This window comes from Cheilinus undulatus, linkage group 24 (genome assembly GCF_018320785.1).
Source record: "Cheilinus undulatus linkage group 24, ASM1832078v1, whole genome shotgun sequence".
NCBI lineage: Eukaryota > Metazoa > Chordata > Actinopteri > Labriformes > Labridae > Cheilinus > Cheilinus undulatus.
In genome coordinates this window covers 14276133-14301514 of record NC_054888.1, presented here as the reverse complement: position 1 = coordinate 14301514, position 25382 = coordinate 14276133, and the positions used below count along the sequence as shown (strand labels likewise).

At 39.7% G+C, this 25382-nt stretch overlaps 1 protein-coding gene across 1 annotated transcript; it reads left to right on the top strand.

Moving 5' to 3' along the window:
• The first annotated feature begins 126 nt into the window (after positions 1-126).
• LOC121506161 (sodium/potassium-transporting ATPase subunit alpha-1) lies at positions 127-24158 on the top strand. Its single transcript, XM_041781788.1, has 23 exons — positions 127-304; positions 727-837; positions 4694-4753; positions 8538-8639; positions 8788-8889; positions 8972-9085; positions 9215-9349; positions 10751-10868; positions 10948-11216; positions 11309-11617; positions 14084-14218; positions 14388-14580; positions 14667-14842; positions 15021-15157; positions 16817-16967; positions 17053-17221; positions 17300-17454; positions 17557-17680; positions 17766-17911; positions 19312-19442; positions 19769-19870; positions 22348-22439; positions 23959-24158. Exons 1-23 carry the CDS (start codon positions 293-295, stop codon positions 23985-23987), a joined length of 3072 nt encoding a protein of 1023 aa, XP_041637722.1. The 5' UTR covers positions 127-292; the 3' UTR covers positions 23988-24158.
• Positions 24159-25382: the final 1224 nt, after the last annotated feature.

Genomic DNA, 25382 nt, shown 5'->3' with positions numbered 1-25382 from the left:
CACCACTACTCACCTGTCCAGTTTCTCTCCCACTACATCCCCCCTTGTCCCCTCAGGCTCCTCCTCTCTGGGCAGGTGAGCCTGAGAAGGGTATAAAGGTATGCTAATGTGAGGAAACCTATCTTCTCTGCTCTGGGGAGTGTGGAAGACACAGGACGGACGCAACAGGGCTGAGAGAGAGAGAGAGAGAGAGAGAGTGAGAGTGAGAGAGAGAGAGAGAGAGAGGCGGAGTAGGAAAGCAGCAATTTAAAAAGACAATTGGATTGAGTGTTCTCAGACTTGCACTGCAACCATGGGGCTGGGAGTAAGTATTGGAACTTTGTCACATGCTTTGGCCTACTTTCTAAGAGTCTTTAGATTTAGGTTGGGATTAGACCAGTTATGTTTTTAAGTTTTTGAGCTCAGACCAAGTTTCTGTCACAAGTTATTGGTTAAGCTTGACAGTTGTGGATCGCCTGAAGTACTTTGAACCTAACTTTTGAAAACCTCATGTGCGAGCGTACAGCTGTGGAAGTTTTTAGACCTCTTCAAACTTTCCACATAAGAGAATTTTTATGAGTTATTCACATTCCCTCCAACAATGATTAACAGCAGTTTCTCAGCGTGTTTAAACAGCAACGTTGACACTTCTTGCCGCGCAACGAAAGAGGAAGCTCAGACGCTGACTTCTCACATGTGCTCGCTCTTACGCGGTTGCTCATTTTTGTCTCACTTTCTTCTGCACAGAGAGGGAAAGATGAGTACAAACTGGCGGCAACGTCGGATGGCGGGGACAAGAAAGGCAAGAAAGGCAAAGGGGAAAAGGATATGGACGATCTGAAGAAAGAAGTTGACCTGGTGAGTACACAAAGAATGAAAAACCTGTCTTTCCTTAGGGGAAATGCAGCATTGCATGTACAGTTCTGCAAAATCCCCTTGATTCAGACTGAAACAGACTGACCTTCTTGAACTTTACAACCCTTTCTTCCAATACACACTGCTGACTCACACTTAAAGACAGCCTTATCCAGGCCGTGTTAACACTCCTGGTCACTGCAAGTCCCTGCTATTGGTCACAGCAATGACACAGTCACAGCTTTGACCTCACAGTCGGTCACATGAGATGGAGCCGTCTACCTCACATTGCATAGAGATTGCTACCTACTGTCACATGTTATTAAGGAGTCAAGAGCCATACTTAACTTCTAATTCATGTTTATGTAGAGTCTAGTGCGGGGTTAGAGGCTCTGTAGTCATTATTGTTTTAAAGATACAAACTAGCCCTTTCAAAACTCAGTTAGATCAGTAAATAGTTCTATCAGCTGCTACGAAACTTTCACCACTGCAGCCAGCTATTCATAAGGCATGTAAATATGCGGAGGGTTGCCTACATGGAGGGTTATGTGGTTTTCAAATTTCCTGTGTTGAACAGTCGCCCTGATTTCCACTGGTGTCAGCTTTTTCTGCCTCTGTAGCTGGCTCAGGGCATATCCCAAGGTCAGGGAGGTACTCATGCATTAGGTTCTCCCCAAGTAACAAAAAGAGGAATGATTTCACACCACTGATTAAAGGTTTAGATGCACAACAGTGGCAGTATAAGCAAAAAACTTTCTTGTTCAGTTATTAAGGGTTACAAGTTGAATAAAGTCTTTTGATTAAAGTGATCTTAGACCTGTTTTAGTTTCTCAGACACTTTAAAAATGCCTTGAGGACAGAAGGTCTTCAGACTTCCTTAAACTTTTACTTTAAGTAATGCTATGCCGATTTCTATCCAAAAACATCCTTTGAAATGTCGCATTTAAGGACAAAGAGTCCTTAAACTTTTAATAACGGTGACCTTTTGCCTTTTTTGGTTCATAAACGTCCTTGTAAATGCCTTGTTTAGGGGCAGAAAGCCTTTAAACTTCCTTAAGAATGAACTTCAAGTAGTACTACACCCATTTCTATCTGTAAATGCCCTTTAAAATGCCCCGTTTAAGGACAAGGAGTATTTAAACTTTTAATTACACTGACTTTATGCCTTTTTTGTTTCGTAAACTACCTCTTAAATGCCATGTTTAAGGACAGAACATCTTCAGACTTCCTTAAACTTTTACTTTAAGTAATGCTACACCTATTTTTATCTGTAAATGCCCTGTTTAAAGTCAAAGAGTCTTTAAACTTCTTATTAATGTGGTCTTTTGCCTGTTTTGGTCTACAACCTACCTCTGAAATGCTAAAGCCTTCAGACTACTGAAACTTTTACCTAGTAATGTTATGCCTATTTTTATCTGTTAACTTCCCCTTAAAGGCCTTGTGTAAGAAAAAGTGGCTTTAAACTTCTTTAAAGTTTCCACTTAGCTCTATTTTGTTTGTAGACCACCTTTAAAACATCGTGTTTTAGGATCTCCTGAATTTCTGTTCAAAGACTTTTAGCTTTTTCAAGTTCAAAAATTAAGTAGTCTCGTCTGCATTTTTTGTCCAGAAACTAACGTTAAACTTCTTTAATCTGTTAAGTAAGGTCATCTTTTATCTTTTGCTATCATGATCTACCATCAAAATCAGCCTTCAAACTTCTAAAAGCATTCAGTTAAGGTGATGTTAAAGCTATTTTGACATTCAGGATGCCTTGTTGAAGTACAAACAGCCTTGCTCTGCTTAAAAATGTAACCAAGGTGATGATATTCCTATTTCTATCTTGTTTTCTGTAAGGACAAACAACCTTTTAACTTCTTAAACTTTGAATACAGCTGATCCATGCACTTTTTAAATGTCTCCTTTCAGGACAAAGAGCCCTTTAACTTCCTTTCATAATGCCCTTCACAAGGTCATGCAGGTCTCATGTTCTTCTCAAATCTCTGAGAAGATAGGAGCTAACACGGCATGCTCAAACGGGCCGCTAATGATAAGATAATACAGTCATAGTGGGTTAATTTCAGTTGTTTTGTGATTGATGGTTTTATCCTTGAACAGGTGTTTGACTTTGACAAGGTCACCTAAAAAAAGGTCGAGATGAGATCTCTCAGCTTGCTGCTTCACATCTGTTTCTCGACTAAGTTATATAAAACGCTGATAGTTTTAATCAAGTCTTTGATTGCTACAACCTAGCAACAGTTGCTGCCCAATGTTATAACGCAGGTCAGAGAGTACTGCGGGTTATTAGGTAATAAAATCCCCATCTAGGTGACATATTAATGATTATTGTCCTCTTTGACTAGATCTCAAAGTCCTGCCGCAGCTGAAGGACATCTCAATGCCATAGCAACCGTATCACCAGAGTGCCATAACCTCCTCGGCTTAGCATATCATTTACCGCAATTAACAGCAGGCTATCGCTTTTAAGTGTCTTTAGAAAGGCTTTGATTTTTAAATTTACTGGTGTGCGTTGATGACGCTCTGGTTTAGACTGGTTAAAGAATAAAAGCACATTGTGGCGTAGTAGTAAAAGAGTCAGGGAGTCTCTGACACGTTAATGATTATTGCACCATCATACTTGCACCATCATTATTAACCGAGGCATCAAAGTCCAGCTGAAGACAATGGAGAGTGTTCCCATGGAGACATAAAGCATAAAATGTGACAAAGTCCAACAGAGAAGGCAACAAACAGAATCAGGTTGGATCAATTTTATACACCAGTGAAGAAGCAGGAGTTTTGATGTGAAGATATCATCCAAAAGAGTGGGGTTAAGTGATTTTTCCCTTTGAAAGGACCACAAAGATCTTAAAAAAGCAACAGTTGTTCACACCATGTGATTTAGCATTATCCACGGTTCATTTAGCATGGAGAGGCTGGGCAGACAGTGAATCCACTGTAACCTTTTCTCAAAGATTGTTAAGGTAAGAAGGACCTAGATATCTGACCAGAAAAAAGTAGCACTCTGTGTAGCAGTAATGAATTAAAGTCAATGTACTTTCCACATTAATGGTGACTGACTCGCTGCATTTGTGAAGGCGTATGCCATTCAGGTTTAATCACTGAGAAAAAAGTACTCCAAACTGGAAAATTCATCACCGTTTCAATCACAACAAGAATTTCTCACATATGTGAGGCCTGGAAAACCAACACAGAAACCTCTGTTGGCTCCTCCATGTCGCCGCTCTGCTGCGTTCTCAAACACGTTAGCTGTTAAAAAATAAGAGGTGGGAGTCAGATATTGCTGCAGATCATCCAAATTACAATCTCTATTCATTCACTGGCTGTAGGCGTTATTCAAACAACAGAGTAGGCGCGCGAATGTGCCAGCTCCTCTTGTTTTAAACACACTTTCCTAAATAACACAGCTGAAACCTTCTTTTAGTGTTACAAACACGCTTTGATCAAAAGTCTCCTCAAAGCCAGTTTTTAGATGATCAGATCATGCGCCAAATTGACTTTGATGGTGACGTGAGTTCAGCTATGAATGCACGAGTGTGTGTGCCACTTCTGGGCAGAATCCTCTGAAATGTCAAGATCATGAGTAACATCAGTCGGGTGACACTGATCAGGCTGGATGGACTGTTAGCTTACAGCAAGCTCAGACCTTGTGTTCGGCTTTTTTAATCATCTACGGACTCGATTTTTACTCAAGCTCTGCAGAGTTGCAAGCATTTATAATCCTCAACTGATTCTTTGTCATCTTTATGTTAAGGACATGATGTTTTTAATATTTAAAGGAGATAATATCTGCAGGGATTGTGGTTTTTTTTCCATGTTACATCTCTCAATCTCTCTTTGTTTCCCTCTCGCTCCATAGGATGATCACAAGTTGACCTTGGATGAACTCCACAGAAAGTATGGAACCGACCTGACCCGGGTAAGCCAGAGAGAGTGATTGTAAGGCTCTGTGAGGAAACTCGGCCAAGAAACAGAGGAAGATATCCCAGTGTAAATCCAGGCAAAAACACAACTTATCCACTACTTTGGCATGACAATGTGGTTTAATTTTGCAGCTCATACATCCTTAAACTTCAACCACATCCTCTGCCTCCACAACAATGCAAAAATGTCACATAAATCATTAAAAGGTACGGCTAAAACCTTAAAATGAGGTGAATTGTGAAAAACACAAGCATCAGTCTGACTCAGTTTCACAGAAATTAAGGCAGTTACCTGATTATGACACCAAAGCTTTATCAACAACAGGATTTCCTCAAGTGGCTACAGTCTTGTGGCTCCTTTTGCACCTCATTTGCCACTTTCCAACTCTAGCCACTGTCCTATTTGTGACAAAATGTGAAGAACAAAACATTATTTTCTTTCGCAGAAACCCAGTCTTTACTTCTATCATCCTTAAAACCTTGTCAGCTGTTGCCAAAGACCCCATGTAGTGCTCCTGGAAACTTTCCATAATCCACCGTACACACTGTCAGCATTCCTTTCATCAAAAAAATTCTCATAAGGGAAGTTACCAAGGGTAACCTGGAGTAGCAAAACCATGGCATGACATACCTAAAAGCCTGAGGCTTAAGCAACAGGTACCTACACAGGCAGACATTACAGTCAGACTACTCAGAAACTTGTTATTTTGGTGAACTGACCCTTTAAAGTGTCTCTAAATGTAGCATTATGAAAAAAAGGGGAAACCCAGCTGTTACAAAATGTTCTTTCCACGTGTAGACCGTGTTCTTCATTAAGCTGAGGACACAAACACACACTGAATCCCATTACACAACCATACACCGGCTAAATGCTTCACTGATGCTGATTATCTGCTGAAATCTGATCTGTCTGCATTTGGCCCAAAACAAAGACTTCATTCAGGCAGGAACACCGGTCTTATTGACCCTACCAACATCAAGAAAAAACTCCTGGTACCCTTCCAAAGAGACCTTCAGTCACGCTTTACCCTTAATGCTGCTCCATTTTTATGAACTGGAGGAAAGTGTGACCTTGGCCGTGTAGAAGCACGCATTGGTTATTGATAACACTGAAACCATCTGATTATCCTGTCTTGTTCTTTTGCACTCATATCACAAGTAGGGCTGGGTGATATGGACCATAAACCAGATTTCAAAAGTTTTTAACTTGATACAGACCCACAGAAATAGAAAATGCCAGAATTACAAACTTTGATATGATTCTAGTAAAACTCAAGCCATATAACAGACTTACATTTTAATGATGAAAAGCTGCAAACAAACTTCTATACACTCAAAGTTGTACAAAAACATTGGAATCTTTTCCATAAAGTTCAGTTGTCAAGATTTTCTACACTCTTAAAATTGATGTGTTTAAAAATTATTAAATATATATTATTTTATCAAGCTCTGGTATGAAAAAGTGCAGAAACTGAATGAACCTTAATTACATTTTTATCCAAAAGAGAGAGAGCGAAGGTTAGAGTTAGGGCTGTCTAAACTGCGCAAATTTCATTGGCAACATTTGGCAACATTTGGAAAAGTGGGTGAACCTGGTAAGAAGTGATGGAAGCCTTCTTTCCAGCCAGATCCACCCATTTAACTAAATATTGCCAATGAAAATTGTGCAATTTTGGCATGGTGCAGGAGTTGGGTTGCAGTTTCTAACCATTTAAGAAAAAACTCCCCATTGATTTTTTTTTATTAGCAACATTAAAAGACGGGACTGGAACTGTCAAGAAGTAATGGAAACCCTTGCTCCTTAGCAGTTGCACCCACCAATCTCAACATTCCCAACATATTGTGCAACATTTGTGCAGTTTACACAGTGTGCAGGAGGTTGCCAGAATTTATTTAATTTTAAAAAAGCTGATTTTTTTATATATTTGAAAAAGAGTCTGGAGCCAGTACAGAGTGAGGGAACCGTTACCCCCACTTATCTGAAATTGTTGACTTATTTGTGCAATATTTGTGCAACTTAGAGTGCAGGAGCTTGTCTGCAATTTCTGATGATTAAAAACAAAAAAAAAAAGCCTAATATTTTTCATTGGTGAAATTTGAAAAAGGGGCTGAAACTGGCAAGAGGCTAGGGAAACCCTTGCTCCATGCCAGTTAAGCCTACTTTTTCCACGTGTTGTCAACTTATTTGCAAATTATAATTTAAAACAAAACATGCACATTATCGGCTTTTTGTCTGCAACATTTGAAAAGTGGTTTGGTACTGGCAAACCTCTCCCTACCAGTTATTTTCTACATGTTGACAACTTATTTGTGCAATTTTTGTGCAAATTAGACAAAAGGGAGTTTGCCTGCAAATTTGAAAAATTTAAAACTAAAAGAAATTGCCCAATATTAGATATTTGTTGGCACTATTTGAAAGGGGGATAGAACAAGTACAGAGTGAGGTAACCCTTGCTTCTCACTACTTACACACAATTATCTGAAATTGTCTACTTATTTGTGCAATTTTAATAGAGTTCAGGAGTTGGTTTGCAATTTTTAATCATCAAAAAAAAAAACAAAAAAAAAACTTATTTTTATGTTGGTTAAAATTTGAAAAAAGGGCTGGAACTGGAACCCTTGCTTCATGCCAGTTCTGTCTACTTTTTCACATATTGGCAACTTATTTGTGCATTTTTGTGCAACGTAGACTTAGTGCAGGAGATGGATTGCAGTTTTGATCATTAAAAAAAAAAGAAAAAGAAAAAAACCTGCCTAAAATCTGTGTTTTGTTGGCATTTGTAAAAGGAACAGGCAAGGGCCAAGGGAAACCTTTGCTCCTCACCAGTTCCAATCATTTATCCCAATGTTGCCAACATATTTGTGCCATTTAGATAGTTTGCAGGAATTTTTAATGAACAAAAAATTGCCTAATATTCTTCTTTTCGGTAAATCTAAATAACGGGTCTTGAACTGGCAAAGAATTAAGTTCAATCCTTGCTCCCTACCAGATATGCCTACTTTTCTACATGTTGCCAACTTATCTCTGCCTTTTTATGCAATTTGGACAGTCTGGAGGAGGTTGCCTGCAATTTGTGACACAAAAAAAGGTCCAGTATTGAGTATTTGTTGGCAACGTTCAAGAAAGGGGGCTAGAAGTGGCAGGAACCAAGTTGAACTCTTGCTCCACACCAGTTAGGCCTATTTTCCACATGTTGCCAACATATTTGTGCAATTTAGACTGAGTGCATTATCAATTTTTGATTATGATCAGAAAAAATGTGCAGTAATGAGTGTTCAAGACTTCTAATCTTGTTGCATGGTCTTTACCAGGTATGATTATCATTTAGTTTTTACTAATAATACGAACACTGATATAAACTCAATATTCTGGCCCATCCTGACTCGTACCACAGGCTAAAAGTTCCATTAAATACATAGAAATGCAGTGAAAAGAGCAAACAGATATTATAAGATTACTGAGACCTTTGCTCATGTGCATTGTGGTTTCTTTTGTTTTTGTTCCAGCCAAACTTTAATCCTCCTCCTCTTCAGCTAATAGCAGTCTAGCTGTTTACTAAATAAGTAAAAATGTTGCCCTGACTTGTCCTTCATAGCGTCTTCCTCCTCTTCAGGAGGACAAAGTTGAAGCTATAGAGTAGCAGGGCATAAAAACTGGTATCACAGGTTTTCTATTGAGGGTTCTCTTTGTTTACACACACCTTACCACAAACAGGTATCATGCAAGATAACAATGGGCTGTTTGTGATCAACCTTACACTTCTTTGTGTCTCTATTCAGGGTCTTTCCAACTCTAGAGCAAAAGAGATCCTCGCCCGAGACGGCCCGAACGCCCTGACGCCTCCTCCCACGACACCTGAATGGGTCAAGTTCTGCAGACAGGTAAAGTGACTCCAGTGTGGAGATTCCCACGACAATATCCATGCAAAACTCAAGCCTGCTTTGCATATTCAAATGATTAAAAGATTTAAATTTTCTTACTGTGGCCTGAAAAACCAGAAGAGTCATGACTGTTGTTTCTTGTTTGTAGCTGTTTGGTGGTTTCTCCATGCTGCTGTGGATCGGTGCCATCCTCTGCTTCCTCGCTTACGGTATCCAGGCTGCCTCAGAAGATGAACCCGCCAATGATAACGTAAGAAAGACTGTATCTTTTCCTTAAAGAGGCGGTACCACCATGACTGGAATGACTAAACATCTGTTCTTTTTGGCTGTAGTTGTACCTCGGTGTTGTGCTGTCTGCTGTCGTCATCATCACTGGTTGCTTCTCCTACTACCAAGAGGCCAAGAGCTCCAAGATCATGGAGTCTTTCAAGAACCTGGTCCCACAGGTGAGTATCCTTTTTCCATTACTCTTTTTGTCTTTTGTGGTTATAGTACGAAGCAAAATCCATCTTAGGTATACAGTTTTGTTCAGAATTTGCTCGTAAATGTTTGCTTTTTAAACTTTTGTTGAACAGCAAGCCCTGGTTGTCCGTGACGGTGAGAAGAAGAGTATCAACGCTGAAGAAGTGGTGGTGGGAGATCTGGTGGAGGTGAAGGGTGGAGACAGGATCCCTGCTGATCTGAGAGTCATCTCTGCTCACGGCTGCAAGGTCTGAGACGTAGTTAAACTCACATTACAAACATTTAACAAGGGACTGTGGACTAAAACCGGCTAAATTTAAGACCATAGCAAGACTAGGTGAAAACCTAGTATTTGGCTGACCGCGACTATCTGGGATGCCAGCTGAAATGCCTTACTGAATTGTGTGGCAGTGATTAGTTTTTATGTGTGTGTAATTGTGCTGTCCCTTATTTCAGTGGGTTGAGAACTGAAGGATCCCATAAGTTTAAAACATAAAGCCCTGTCGTCAGGAAACAAACTTTTGCATGGATATATTTCACAGGCATCTGGGAAAGCTTCTATAGACAGCATTTGGGATTTTCATAAAATTCCCAAAAGGTGATTGGAGGAACGTTCTGGTTGTAACATTCATCACGGACCAATCATGAGCCTGACAGGCTACCACTGCCATAGATTATTAATAGCGGAGCTTCTCTGTGAATAGCATTAATGCTAAAGCCATTCAAACATCTTCTGTGCCAAGACAAGCTTTCTGTTTGGCTTCTTGCTCTTGTTTTAAAAAAGAAATGTTGTCCCTACAATTAAACTGCTGCTTTCCTACAGTTACATCCGAGCTAGTAGCTAGCATGGCAGCAGCCATTACATACACCAGCAAACCCCACCCGTAACCTGTAAATCACAAACCCATGCTAAAACAGACGGGAGAAGAGCGAAGACATCTTTTCTGTCATTAAAAGCTTTCAGTGTTGCTCTCTGCCCTTGCTTTGATAAAAACATGTTGTCCAATTCTGCTAAAATTGGCGCTGTGGTTACATCTGAGCTAATCAGCAGCCATTGTGCACAACCAGTCACACAACAACTAACCCTTTACCTCGTAACTTTCAGAAATCCATGCTGAAACAGGTCAGCAGAAGAACGGAAACATCTTTCACACCATGAAAAGCTTTTAGGGTTGTTATTATTATTTAATTAATACGGCTTGCGGCCTTTCCGCTTATTTCTGTTTTCTAATCCTGTTTTTTATGCCGAGTGAAATATTTTACAGCCCCAGTCTTTGTTAGATAATTGGCGTGCTTCCTGAAATTAGACAGATTCATTTAAGGATTTTCTGATATCACGGGTGAGTTTCATTGGAGAAATTTACTTCTGGAACCAGAGCCATTTGGATAGTAGGCCGTTGCTGTCAAGCTCGGTTACTAATGCCCTCTAAACATCAGATCCAATTCCTGAGATTAAACAGATTCATTTAAGGATTTTCTGATGTCACGGGTGAGTTTCATTGAAGAAATTTTACTTCTGGAGCCAGAGCCATTTGGATTGTAGGCCGTTACTGTCGAGCTCGGTTACTAATGCCCTCTAAACATCAGCTCACTTAGACTGTTTAGGATATCTATAGTATTTAATTCTAGTTTTACTTTACTCTCTCCAGGTGGACAACTCCTCTCTGACTGGTGAATCTGAGCCCCAGACTCGTACTCCAGACTTCTCCAACGACAACCCTCTGGAAACCAGGAACATCGCTTTCTTCTCTACCAACTGTGTCGAAGGTAGAGATGTCACAAATACTATTTCAACAAAGTTTCATAAAAGCCAGATCAATGGGATTAATGCTCTTGATTATTCCAGGTACTGCCAGAGGAATCGTCATCAACACTGGAGATCGCACCGTCATGGGTCGTATCGCCACTTTGGCTTCCAGTCTCGAGGGCGGCAAAACACCCATCGCAAAAGAGATTGAACATTTCATTCACATCATCACTGGCGTGGCTGTTTTCCTTGGTGTGTCCTTCTTCATCCTCTCACTCATCCTCGGGTACGGCTGGCTGGAAGCGGTCATCTTCCTTATCGGTATCATCGTCGCTAACGTGCCAGAAGGTCTCCTCGCTACTGTCACTGTGAGTCCTGGTGTTTATTTTGCATTTAGAGCCAAATTTCCCCGTTCTTTTGCTTTTACCTCTTTACATATATGACTGATGTTTGCCTCTAGGTGTGTCTGACTCTGACCGCCAAGCGTATGGCCAAGAAGAACTGCCTGGTGAAGAACTTGGAAGCCGTGGAGACCTTGGGTTCCACCTCCACCATCTGCTCCGACAAGACCGGCACCCTAACCCAGAACAGGATGACCGTAGCCCACATGTGGTTTGACAACCAGATCCACGAGGCTGACACCACAGAGAACCAGAGTGGCACCTCTTTCGACAGAAGCTCTGCCTCCTGGGCTTCCCTCGCCAGAATCGCTGGACTCTGCAACCGTGCCGTGTTCCTGGCTGAACAAGGAAACGTTCCCATCCTGAAGGTAACAACATGCTTCTTTTTGTAATTGCTGAATGTTTTGCTCCACTTCCCCCATTCTGATCATCACAAAAGGCTCTAAATAATTCACCAATGGAGTAGGATATCAATAGCATTGGCTTTTGGTGTAACACCATCTCTGAGTCCAAGCAGAAAGCTAATGGAATATTTTTCTGCCTGGAAACATTTTGTTTAATTTGATACTACACACAGATGAATCTGAGATGCAGCGTGGGAGGTGACTTGGCAGTATGAACTTTTTGGATGCAGAAAAATACAAAAGCAGACAGACTGCAGTACAAATCTTTATAAAAAGCACTCAACATAATTAAAGCCTTTTCCACAAATTTATAGCTGCTGTAGCAAGATGTAGCCAGGCAGACCGAGTGTTTTATTCCTGAATGAAGACTGGCTAGTTTACTTTCCTTCCAAATGCTCACTGAGGCTGAAAGAATTAAGCAGAGCAGACTTATTAGAGCTGGGTTTCTACCAAATATTCATTGCAATTTGCAAGTTCAAATTTGGATTTTTTCATGGAAGTAGACATGTTTCACTTGGTGTGATCCATCTGTCGTGGCTTGCACTTAGATTTCTGCTCTTAAAACTCAGCCAACAACTGTAAAGGGCACATAAATTGTTAATCTCAGGGTGTTTGTGACCAAAATGGTCATATATACATAAGTAGAAATTAAAAATAATACACATAAAAAAGTTTTTAAACCAAGATCAGACAGGATGACAAATATCAACTATTGATTTGTAGAGATTAAAGCACTTTAATGCCAATTTAGTGCAAAAATCAGATTTTTATAATGTAGAAAAAAGAAAAGAAGATTTTTCTTATACTACATGCAAATTGGTTTTCCTTGAAGGGGATAATTAAGTAGTATTAATTTAAAGATAGTAGTAGTAAGTAGTATTAATTAAAAGTATTACACTTGTTGTGTTTGTAACCAAAAATGGACACCATACATAAATAGCAATAAAAATACTATACAGTGAAAAAAATCTACTTGTTTTGCATTCAATTTCAAATCAATATCAGTCAGGATCAAAAAATAACAAATATTGTTTGTTTTTTTTGTTTTAAGAAATGTAATGCCTTTCTGTGCCAGGTTAGTGCAAAAAACAATTGATTTCTTTATTACAATCCCACAGAAATGATTCTTTTCTTTGAAGGGGATTATCACAGTCTTTAATTTTTTATTACTGAGCTACAACTTTAGTATATATGCTTTATTATTTTGTTATTTTAGGATTTTAATAAATTGTTATACTCAGGATGTTCAAGACCAAAAATTGGCATAAATAAATAGCAATAAAATTACTATACTTAAACTTTAAAAAAATCCACTTTGTTGCATTTATTTTTAAATCAAGATCTGACAGGAAAATGATTCTCTAGTCTTTTTTTAATTGAAATGGAAGCTTTCAATGCAAATTTAGGACTAAACGGAAACATTTTTTAATTTAAAAAACTAGAAATATTTTGCTTATAAAAGATGCAAATTTGATTTCCTTGAAAATAATGTTAGAAATGAGCAGTAATTTTGTTTTTTATGCATTTTTTGAAATTCAAGATTTTAATGCATTGTTACCATAGTTCTCGTACAGGAAACCAGGAAATAGGCATACAAACTGCTCTCATGTCAAATATGGGAAAATGTATTTGTAAGTAACTTATTTATTTGGTGACGAACAGGTAAAATTTCAAATTTGAAGAAGTAGCTCCAGAAGGACCGCCTGATATCATAAAATGCAAGGGTTTATTGTTGTTAGCATTCACAAAGTCAAACTCATCAAAAAGAAATAAAAATCACCAAAATAGCCGAGACACCCCTCAAAAAGTTTTACTAGTTCTGGACATTTTTTCCACATTCAGGCCCACTGTCCTCGTCGTTTGTAAAAACTGTAATGAAGCTGTCTGCCACAGGTAGCCAACGTAGCTCACGTGCATGGCTACTGCCATAATGCGCTACTGCTCAAATGTAAACAAGCAGAGTGAACAGATAGTATTGATAACACCGTTAAAAAGTTGTAAGATTCTGTTCAGGTTCTGACCTGGAAAATGAAGGTTACGTGGTATGTTGTGGCTGTGTCGGGTTGTTCTCACATATAATAATGATGTTTGTTTAAAGGGGCTGTGATCCCATGCCAAATAAGTAGTGCTCAAAAGTTTATTCAACTAAATTTGCATTTCAGTGGATATGACATTCGTCACTAGTTAGCTTTCTTACCTTCTAACCTTCTAGTTATTTTACTTAATTATTTAACCACTAAAAACTATAAGGAAGATCTCATAACTTTGTTTCAGGTTGCAGAGATTATAGTTTGACATAAATCTATCCTTACTGAACTCTCTAAATCTGTTTTAAAGTAGAATTTGTGCAAAATAAATACCAAAAAGAAAGGTATTTGATTCACAGTAGCTTGAAATCCACTGATACATCTTGTTGTCCTGAACCTGCAGAGAGATGTAGCTGGAGACGCCTCAGAGGCCGCCTTGCTGAAGTGTATCGAACTGTGCTGCGGATCCGTCGGCGGCATGAGAGAGAAATACCCCAAGGTTGCTGAGATTCCCTTCAACTCCACCAACAAATACCAGGTACACCTCCTCCAAGTTTCATATGATCTTACAGCTTATAAATTTGTTCAGCATGTTTTCTGGGGAAATGGTGATTTGCGCCCTCTTGTGGTGGGGGTTATTCATAGTTGCAGTGAATGAAAATGATTACAAAACAAGTATTAAGAATTAACAATCCCCTTTCCCACAGCTTTCCATCCACAAGAATGCAACTCCTGGAGAAACCAAGCACCTGCTGGTCATGAAAGGAGCCCCTGAGAGGATTCTGGATCGCTGCTCCACCATCATGATCCAGGGCAAAGAGCAGCCCCTGGACGACGAGATGAAAGATGCTTTCCAGAATGCCTACGTCGAGCTGGGAGGACTTGGAGAGAGAGTGCTTGGTATTATATAGCTCCATCATTATGCTGGGATTACAAGGCTGGTAAAATTAACATTTCAGCCCCTGACGAGCATTTCTTTCCTGCAGGTTTCTGCCATTTCAGCCTGCCTGATGACCAGTTCCCTGATGGCTTTGCTTTTGACACTGATGAGGTGAACTTCCCCACTGAGAATCTGTGCTTTGTCGGCCTCATGTCCATGATTGACCCTCCTCGTGCTGCTGTGCCCGATGCTGTCGGCAAATGCAGGAGCGCTGGAATCAAGGTAGAGAATTCATCCCTTTCTTGATAGCCAGTGCATGAAATAAAAGGAGCAATGCAATCACAAATTAAAGATAAGGTTGATTTATCTCATTAGTGTGACAGTCCATGTCTTTTTTCACACATTTTACATAGATTTTTCCGTTATTAGACTGTTTCATTAACATCCTGTTTCCCCTCAGGTTATCATGGTCACAGGTGACCACCCCATCACAGCCAAGGCTATTGCTAAGGGTGTGGGTATCATTTCTGAAGGCAACGAGACAGTTGAAGACATTGCTGCCCGCCTCAATGTGCCAGTTTCAGAAGTTAACCCCAGGTTTGTACACTCACTGAAGCTTAGATCTCAGTGCTCTGCATGCGTTTTTACACTAGTCATAGTAAATTTGGGTTTTCTGGCTGAAAAAATTAATCCCTTGGAAAGCTTAGGCTGTCATTTCCTTCTTTTTAAAACTTTTTTGTCGCAGTACTTGAGATGAATTCAATCAGTGTTGGCTAACAAGGCCCTGCTTCCTACTTTGCCAAAAAGGCTTTTTCCATTAATTCACTGCAGACAAATAAATCTTGGGGTGTCTCAGAGCTGATGGCTTCAGTATTTCCCTAATCAGAATTTGCAGTCAGTTAAAAACATACTGTGGCCAAATAGAGAAATGAAAAATTGAATCCTTGGCAGAATACTCTCACGGTAATTCTTGTCATGCCGATTCACCCTCCACAATATCAAAAGGATCAGCATTGTCGGCTAATGTTAACGGTTCTCCTGTAGCACATCCAACAAATTGTTTGTTTCGCAAAAAAGAGATTGACTAGATAGAAGTAAAGATTATGTATTAGGCTTTTTACCTCTATTTGATAGAGAGAGGCAAGGAATATCCCGAGGCTGGGAATCTATCCGCTAAGCTAAACCGGTGCCCAAATGAGAAATTTTAAACAATTAGATCAGCAATACAAGACTAGATTAACATCAAGTTGTGAGTTGATATTACAGGGTGTCTACAGGGTTTTTAAAATATTAAAAGTTGATGAATCAATTCAGCAAAAACTAAGGCTTTTAGAAAGTATTAAAAAGTCTTAAATGCAAGACAATGAAGTCCTAAATATGTTGTTTAATATTTATATCAGCCAAAATAGGTTGTAGGCTAGTTTTCTGCTGTTCTTTTGCAAGTAAAATCCAGCTTTTGTCTAGTGTAGTACCAGCACAGAGTTAGCACTGCTAGCATCTCAAAAGAAAGCTTTATCTGCATATTACAATAACAAATACTATCTGCATTTACTTGACTATGTGGTCACATTTTCATCTTACAATCTGAACAAAACATGCACATGATTGTCACCAGTCTAAGTGGTTAGAAATTAAAGACGCTATTGGGTCTTAAAATATATTGAGAGGGTATTCGCCAATGTAACAAATTAGCAATGTCACTGCGGCATTATGCTAACGCTGCTAACAGTACAACATAGGAGGTTGCTATTAACATTTTAGTTACTTAACACCTGTTGATATAAAAAAGGTTTTCTCCTATCTTCAAGTTTATGTAAGCAGTCTTTCTGATTGGTGGTGAGTTGAATTGGCAATGTGGTCATCCAGTCATATCCAAAGATGCCATTTTTCATAATCAACCTCCAGTTTGGGAGAATGGATGCCTGATTACGATGTGGAAATCTCAACCCCAAACACTTTTAACCACGCTCACAATTTACTGAGACATACTGAAAAAAAAGTTGCCGTTTGTTTCACTGGAAGTAGCCAGCATTAGTTGCTTTGAGAAGGGGCTCCCTGATTGGTGGGTTAGCAAACAATTAAAGCAAAAAAAGGGTCGCGTGTTTGAGCAATGTAGAGTAGTTGTATCTGAATCAAGCTTTATGCCGACGACACTGGTGTTTATTTTTCAGTGTTTGTTTACTGTTTTCCCATTCTTGCCTCAATTAAACCTCTTGGCCATGTTCAGGTTTGTTGACATTTTGATTTCTCCTCCAGGGATGCTAAAGCCTGCGTTGTCCACGGTGGAGAGCTGAAAGACATGACCTCAGAGCACCTTGATGATATCCTGAAACACCACACTGAAATCGTCTTTGCCAGAACCTCCCCTCAGCAGAAACTGATCATTGTGGAAGGTTGCCAGAGGCAGGTCGGTGTCACAAATACACCTATAAGTATTTCAGTTATTGTCTATTCGTGTTGATACTTAAGCATTCTGTTCTCTCTCTCTTTAGGGAGCCATTGTAGCCGTGACAGGTGATGGTGTGAACGACTCTCCCGCTCTAAAGAAAGCCGACATTGGTGTTGCCATGGGTATCGCTGGATCTGATGTTTCCAAACAAGCTGCTGACATGATCCTGCTGGATGACAACTTTGCCTCCATCGTTACCGGAGTGGAAGAAGGTAAGAAATACACCTGCAGGACTGTGGAACCAAAACCCACAAAAGGCTTTGTTGTAACTGGGTAATTCCCTTTTCTAGGCCGTCTGATCTTTGACAACTTGAAGAAGTCCATCGCCTACACTCTGACCAGTAACATCCCTGAGATCTCACCCTTCCTCCTCTTCATCATCGCCAACATCCCGCTGCCCCTGGGAACCGTCACCATCCTCTGTATCGATCTGGGAACTGACATGGTGAGTTCATACTCTGAGATGCAAGAAAAGCCTATAAAAGATCAAATCTGTGCCACAAAGAGATGCAAATATGGAGTAAATTCCTAACTGTGTGTCTTCCAGGTCCCTGCCATCTCCCTGGCTTATGAAGCAGCTGAGAGCGACATCATGAAGAGACAGCCCAGAAACCCCAAAACAGATAAACTGGTGAATGAGAGGCTTATTAGCATAGCCTACGGACAAATTGGTAATTGCTTACACCTTCATTTTACCCCATCAGTAAATCTACTGAAGACTCTTGATGTAAAACAACCCTTCTTCTTCTTTTTTAGGCATGATGCAGGCCACAGCTGGGTTCTTCACATATTTTGTGATCCTGGCTGAAAATGGGTTCCTCCCCATGGACCTGATTGGGATTAGAGTGTTCTGGGACAACAAATACATCAATGACCTGGAAGACAGCTACGGACAGGAGTGGGTTAGTAGCACTTATGTTATTTCCTACTTAACTTGTCTGTTTTATTATCAACATTTATCCTTGTGGGGTTTTTTTCTTTGACCTTTCTTTGACCTTAGAGTAGACCCTATTGAAAATTTAGGGTTTTAAAATAAATAAAATGGTAATTTGGGGACCTTAACATGCCCCAAAAGCCACTAAATTTATAGACATATCAGTCCCCACAGGGGCAAAAAATTTCCTAATTTTTTTTGCTAGATGCATGAAATTTGGTTCACACATGTATCGTGTCCAGATGAACAAAAATGATTTTAATGTGTTTTATATAAAACTACAGGAAGTGAGATTATAAAGGGCAAAGTTCACATTTTGGCTTTTTTAAAAATTAACCTAGGCTGATATTTTTATCTGCATCATCATCATCAGACCTGCAAGAAAGCCTCTTGGACCATACAAAATGCCAACAGGAAGTCCAACAGCTTCACCTCCATTTCAAAATAAGACATTTTTCATGGTGCCAAATCCGTGATCTTTTATATCGACGATAGTATCACATGCAAACATCTCATCATAGAACCTTATATGGCCAACAGGAAGTGACACAGTTGTATCATTTTGAATTCTTCTCACTTTGCTTAACCCATCTGGCTCAGATTTAGAACTGAAGTCCTCAACAACTGTACACAACCCTGACATGTAACAATAATGGACTCTTCACTGGCAATGGCAAGCATTTTGGCATCTCGCCAATTTGACAGGAAGTTGGCATAACTCTCATATGACACATCTAATTTCATTCATATTTCACATGTATGGTCAAGGCTTGCCCCTCCACACATTAAGTGGTTAATTTTGATGGTTTTGCTGTAGTGCCACCTACTGTAAGAAGCTGGTAATACCTTTGAAAAGAATCGCCAATCTCTTTTAGATTTCATGTGGTAAATATCAGTCCTGCCCAGGTCACATCTGCTGTGCATATTAGGATTTTGCTTTGTCATACTGACAGCGTTGGCATCATGTTTATCTTTAGGTACAGTGTGGAACTCTGTCTCGTCCAAATATCATCAATTTAAGTGAATATTAGTCTGTTGTCCTGCGGTTTTTAATTGTTCCCCAGCTGGCCGTCTCTTAATGGTCAATAATGCCCTCTGAGGATTGGATTCAGTCCACTTAACTACTTGAAGTTTGTCAAGTCAGGGGATGTGGTCTGAGGATTTGGTGACCAAAGCTGGAACCACATTTGTCTACTGTAAACTCCAAACCACCAACATCAGCACAGCAACTCTACTTAATAACCATATGCTTAGGTTTTTAGCTGATTATAGTGGACCAGGGGCTTAGGGACTCTTCATGTCATGCTTAAGGAGAAGATAAAACAGTTCTGTAAGTTGTTTTAATTTTCTAAATGCTCTTTTTTCCAGACATACGAGCGCAGAAAGATCGTAGAGTTCACCTGCCACACAGCTTTCTTCGTCAGTATCGTGATCGTGCAGTGGGCCGATCTGATCATCTGTAAGACCAGGAGGAACTCCATCCTGCAGCAAGGAATGAAGTACGTACACAGCAGTTCAAACATCATAAAAAGTGTCGAACAATTTCGTGTTGGTTCAGAAGTTTATGTCATAGAATAAGGTCAACCTGTGTCCTTTCATAGCTTTATAAATAATGTCATATATTTCAGGATATGTAATGATCTGAAGGTTGACGCTGAGCTTCATTTCTTTGTCAACACCGCTGAATCAAATTCAAACAAATACAAAAACAAGAGTCACTTATTGTAGTTGCATTTGTTGGTTTAAAAGTTGTTGTAAGGACAATGTTATGTTAATGAAAATCAGATTAAATTGCTCTAAACTCGCGCTCTTGCTTGTTCCTTAGGAATCGCATCCTCATCTTTGGTCTGTTTGAGGAAACAGCTCTGGCTGCCTTCCTTTCATACTGCCCGGGTATGGACGTCGCCCTAAGAATGTACCCTCTCAAGTGAGTAAAGAGACACTCTCACACTCAAACTATGTTTATTTCATTCAGGAATTAACCCCTACTTAAACAGCATGCTAAAAATATTCCACACTATCTAATGTCTTTGATAAGCTGTTGTGGTTATTTATGTTTGCATGGTCTCATTTTCTATGTGTGCTCAGAATATTAATTTTCATGTATGCCGGGGATTTGATGAGCGCAATATGCATTATCCATATTAAAGTGGTCATCCGCGAAATCCTTTTTTCTGGGAATTTGCTGACATTCAAGAGACTTTACAAAGGCCTCTTGTCGATCAATGCAGCAAGTGCTTAGTTCTCTCTAAATTTAATAAATGAGCTTTTTATTTTTTAAACATTTAAAGTTAAAAACTTGGACATTATCTAGTTTTACAATTAATTTCCACTTCAGAAGCAGATTGGAGCCATGGTGCTGCTGTACTAATGAGATTTTTTTAACCATCAGGGGCAAATGAGAGTAGGAAGATCACCTTAAGCTCATTAGTGCTGAAGTTTCACACAGTGAAGAAGCCTCCTTGTCTTTTTCTCTTTGTTATTGTCTCACCCACCCACTCACCTCCATCTTTGGGTGTTTTTTAGATAACCTTGGCTCGTCGGATTTCAACTTTTGCTGTCATGTTTGCCTTTTCTGCAGGTTTTCTCACCAAATGTTAACTCCTAATGTGAAATGAAGCTATACTTAATGCTATAAAAGTCTGAAGTCTAACTGGTCATTTAGGGTGGTTCACATTAGGGACCTGGACTTGGTGTGCTCACTCTTCACCCATTTTTTACCACGTTTTTGACAATTATTGCCACGTTTCGACCTTTTGTAGACCATTCACTCATTTCTTACCACATTTATTGACATGTATTGCCATGTTTTGACAATTTTTGCCACTTTTGCCAATTTAGTCTATGTTCACTTATTTTTTGCCACATTTTTTTTTTTTACAATTATTGCAACGTTTTTACAGTTTTTTGACCATTTTTGCTACCTTTGCCCTTTTCAGACCATAAACACCAATTTTTTGCCACTTTTATTGACAAATATTGCCAGGTTTTGATGACTATTGCCACTTTTGCCCATTTAATTCTATTTCACCCATTTTATGCCATGATCTTTGACAATTATTGCCACATTTTGACCGTTTATTGACCATTTTTGCCACTTTTGGCCATGTCAGTCCATTATCACAGATGTTTTTTTGACCATTTTTGCTACTTTTTGAACGTTTTTTGACCATTTTTGCTACTTTTTGAATGTTTTGTGACCATTTTTGCCACTTTTGCCCATGAACGTCCCTTTTCACCCATTTTTTACCATGTCTTTTGTCAAATATTGACCCGTTTTGACTATTTCTGCCACTTTTGCCCATATTAATCTTCTTTCACCCATTTTTCCCCCATGTTTTTGACAGTTTTTGCCACGTTGTGACTATTTTTTTACCATTTTTGCCACTTTCTCCCCCTTTTTGCTATTTTTCACCCAGTTTTTGCCATATTATACCAATTCTGCCACCAACAAGGATGAGTAACAGTGTACTAGAGCCTTCACCCTAACCTAAAAGTAGATGGCAAAGTCATTTTCAAAGTCTATGATGTGCTTTTATTCTGAAGGAAATATCCCTTATGTTTATCCTGTTAGATCTTTTGTTCAATCTCAAGTCCAAATGGCACCATTTTTCATTAAATATATTTGGTTATGATTGAAAAAGGTACAACATTTGGGTCATGAATTGCCTTTAAGGATATGACTGTGGCTCCTGATGTTAGTACTACACTAGAGCGCAGTTCACAGGAGATGTAAGTGCAACTGTGCTTGAGTGCAGCAGATAGAGTTGTAAAGGCAATTCTTAAATGTCACTTGTGTCTTCAGAAAGCATATTTGAGCTGCGTGGTAGATGGGGAAGTAGAAGGAAGGTCATCACTGGTGTCTTATAAATAATTAAAACCTTCATAGTGAAAGGATGGACTCCATTATCTACACAAACAAATGTGGATGCAATGTTTTCTTCTTGTGTGCATATTCAAGCTAGTGTGAACCCAGACCAGCAGAGTAGAGGGCAAAACAAGCATGCCCTTATGTAAAAACAGCCTGAAATTGTCCTTAAAAAGAAGATCAAGCCCCAGCAAATTACTCAGCTAAAGCAGCCCACAGGTTAAAGAACCTAATAAGCATCATTTAAAATCTCCATATGCAAGCGTTTGGAGTAATGCATCATGGGGTTTCATTGCTGTCAGCACCGACGTCTCCACAGCCTCAGAGTTAATCCTAATAATTGAGTCTCAACAGTCTAATGTTCTCCCCTAAAGCTCTTCGTGTGCTCTTAGAGAAGCTCCAACCAACCATAGAGCCATAAAACCCTCTGCAGATGTAACACCCTCTAACACTTTAACAGCCCGTGGAGAGCACTCGACTCTTTGTCACATTCCAGCTGTAACTCAACCTCTGTCCATCTGTCTCTCCCTCCTCAGGCCATGTTGGTGGTTCTGTGCCTTCCCATACTCCCTCCTCATCTTCCTGTACGATGAAGCCAGAAGATATATCCTCAGACGCAACCCAGGCGGTAAGACACTCACTCAGGCTTGTTTGTTTGGAAAACATTTGTGTGGTACATGTCTGGTTCTGCTCTCTGTATCTGATCGGCAAAATTATGACATTTGCTGCCTTAAACAGCAGGATATAATGTTGAAACTCTTTTAGCTGGCCATAAAACAGACTGAAATTGATAGCAATGCTTCCTTATTACTCATGCAATCAAGCAAAAACCATCACCAACACTATTGACTACGAATGCATCAATTTTAACACTATCATGCAACAAAAAAAGTTTTACAGTTTTTTAACAGACTCTTTTTCGCCTTTTGGACAAGAAAATTGAATTGTCCACAGGGGGGCGCCAAATCAACCCCAACTAAAAGTTCACTGGAGCTTTAAGTTTGTTTGAGATAAACCGAATGATTAAGTTAAGGCTCAGGGGGGAAAAGTGGCATTGAAAGCTCAAGGTAAGAGGATTTTTGCGCAAAATTCAGAATTTTTTGAGTGAAAGCAGAAGATTTATGACATAAAGATTCTTGAAAGACTCCACACAATCAGCAAAATAAAATATGAAAAGTAAAAGAAATGCAATTAAACTTTAATAAGTTAAATCAATTAAATGAGATTAGACCTCCTCATGACTTGCTTATTGACTAGTTTACAGCTGTGACACAGAGAGCAAACACAGTCATGTCTTTGTCAACGATGGTACAAGCTTTAGGAACAACACGGATGTGTGGTTTCATGGGCCGCGTATGTGTACCTCGTGACTTTCTATGTGTGTGTGCCACAACTGCGCCCCCCACACAGACCAGTGAACTGTGGCAGATGGCAGAGCCCAGTGGGATTTCAACCCTCAACCCCGCCATTGTTAGTTAAAGCCTCGTTCCACCCACGGAGCTGAACGCAACCTGTATGCAGGGCTGGCTTTGGTGCAGCTGTGTTTGTTGTTGTGTGTATGTGAGCGAGGGTCTGCTACATCTGAGCCCCAGCGCACAGATCAGTGAGCATCCCATTGCCCATCCATGTTGAATAATTTGTCACCAACAGACAGAAAAAGCAAGTTAAAGCGACATTTTTAACAAACTGGAACGGATTAAAGTGGAAGATTGACTTGCTGAGCTAACAGGCCTCAAGAAACTTCACTATTAACCCCAAAATCAGACCACTTGAGCTGTTTTTTTAGCCTTCTTTAAAAGACAATTACTCACGTTTGAAGCCTAAAAAAATAAAAATGGCTCTAGGCTCAGTGGAGCTTAGCTAAAAGATGCTAAATCGCATAACTCAAGCATGCAAATCACAAACTTCCTATGTAGTTTTATGTGCATCCTTGCAGTCATAAGTAAGGCCTCAAGGATGAGATCATCTCATGACACAACGTCCACGTTGCTGCAGGAGACATCAGCGGCATTTGGCTCTAAATTGAGAGCGTGTCTTACTCACGCTCGCTTGTCAAGTCTTGTGATATCACCCTGTAGCACGAACACAAAAAAGGAGAATTTAGACCCCTAAAACGTGTCCCTAATTGTGTCTCCTTTGGTTTCTAGGTTGGGTGGAGCAGGAGACATACTACTGAGTCAACAATCGGAGGGAGCAGTCAGTTTTTCATCGTTATTTACTGCCATGTTACATATTTGTCTGAAGTTTTAGCCAGGCTCGAAGAAAAAAAAAACACATAAAGCATGGATAAATTAAGAATATCTTGATGTATATGTCCTTCTCAATAAAATATTTCCTTACCATTGTACACCAAGGCTGCTGAAAGTTTGTTTCTTTCACTTTTATTAAAAGAAAAGGAAATTTCAAGCTTTGATGCAGGATGTTGTTTCAAGGTTGAATAGGTATGAGTCATGTTCGGTGACCCGTGCTGGGGGATTTTACACCTGAACAGTTCCTAAACTTGGGTTCTTGCATCTCATGTGGAGAAGGGGACATGACGAATGTTTGGCAAGACCACTTTTCAAACCAAGTTAAACTTTATATTGTTTTTTGCTTGCCTAATAGCCAAAATAATGCATCTTATCCTAAAACCATCAGCATTTTCTGCAGATTTAAAGCAGAAAATTAGATCAAATTCATGAGAAAGTAACTGATTTGTTCTAATCCTATCAGTCTTATCTGCTGCAACACAGGATTCCACCTTTTTAATCTCTATTTTCCCAGGGTTTTATCTCCCAGAAATTAAGTAGTAGCTTCTACAAACATAATGACTGCTTCTATGTGTGTCCATTATCTCAAGGGCCAGTCTGCCACAGTGCTGTTTGCAATGGATCGCTCTGTTGACCGCTGATGCAAAAAGGCCTCCAGTGAAAATTAACCGGAGCCACTCTCGCGCTATCTACTTTCTGTTTACCCCAGGTCATTATGAACGCCCCCTTCTCCATCAAAACCCCTCTAATGTGTGCAAACAGTATCATTAAAGCAACCTGGGCACAGATGGCCTGCTTCACACACACTTGGGGAGCACTTACAGGCTGAATATTACTGTAGTTTGTGCACTTTCATTAGGGAAAACTGCTAATTCAGGTTGCATGCTCCAGCAGCCAATCAGGTTTCCTTTCTAGTGTTAGAGATGATTGCTTTTACAGCAGAGCAAGGCCGCCCATAAATGGGACAGCTTTCTGGGGCTGTGCCAAATGGGGGGCCAATGGAGGTCAGCAAAATCATGGTCCATTGTAAAGTTTTCAGAATTACCTTTTTATTGGTAATGTTAACTATGTGGGTTGACACACATTTGGGAAGTAATGTCAGATGTCATAGCTGAGCCCTGATGTGACTGAACAAGCAGGATACCAGGAAATAAAGTAAAAGGAATGGAAATAACCTTAAGGGAACTATAACAAGATAATTCTGAAAGGGGAAAAAAGGTGTAAAGTGGCAATAATGGGTTAAAAGTGGCAAAAATGGTCTACGATAGGCAATAACAGGGTCAAAAAGGGCAGATAATGGTGAAAAGGGGTTAAAAAGGGGC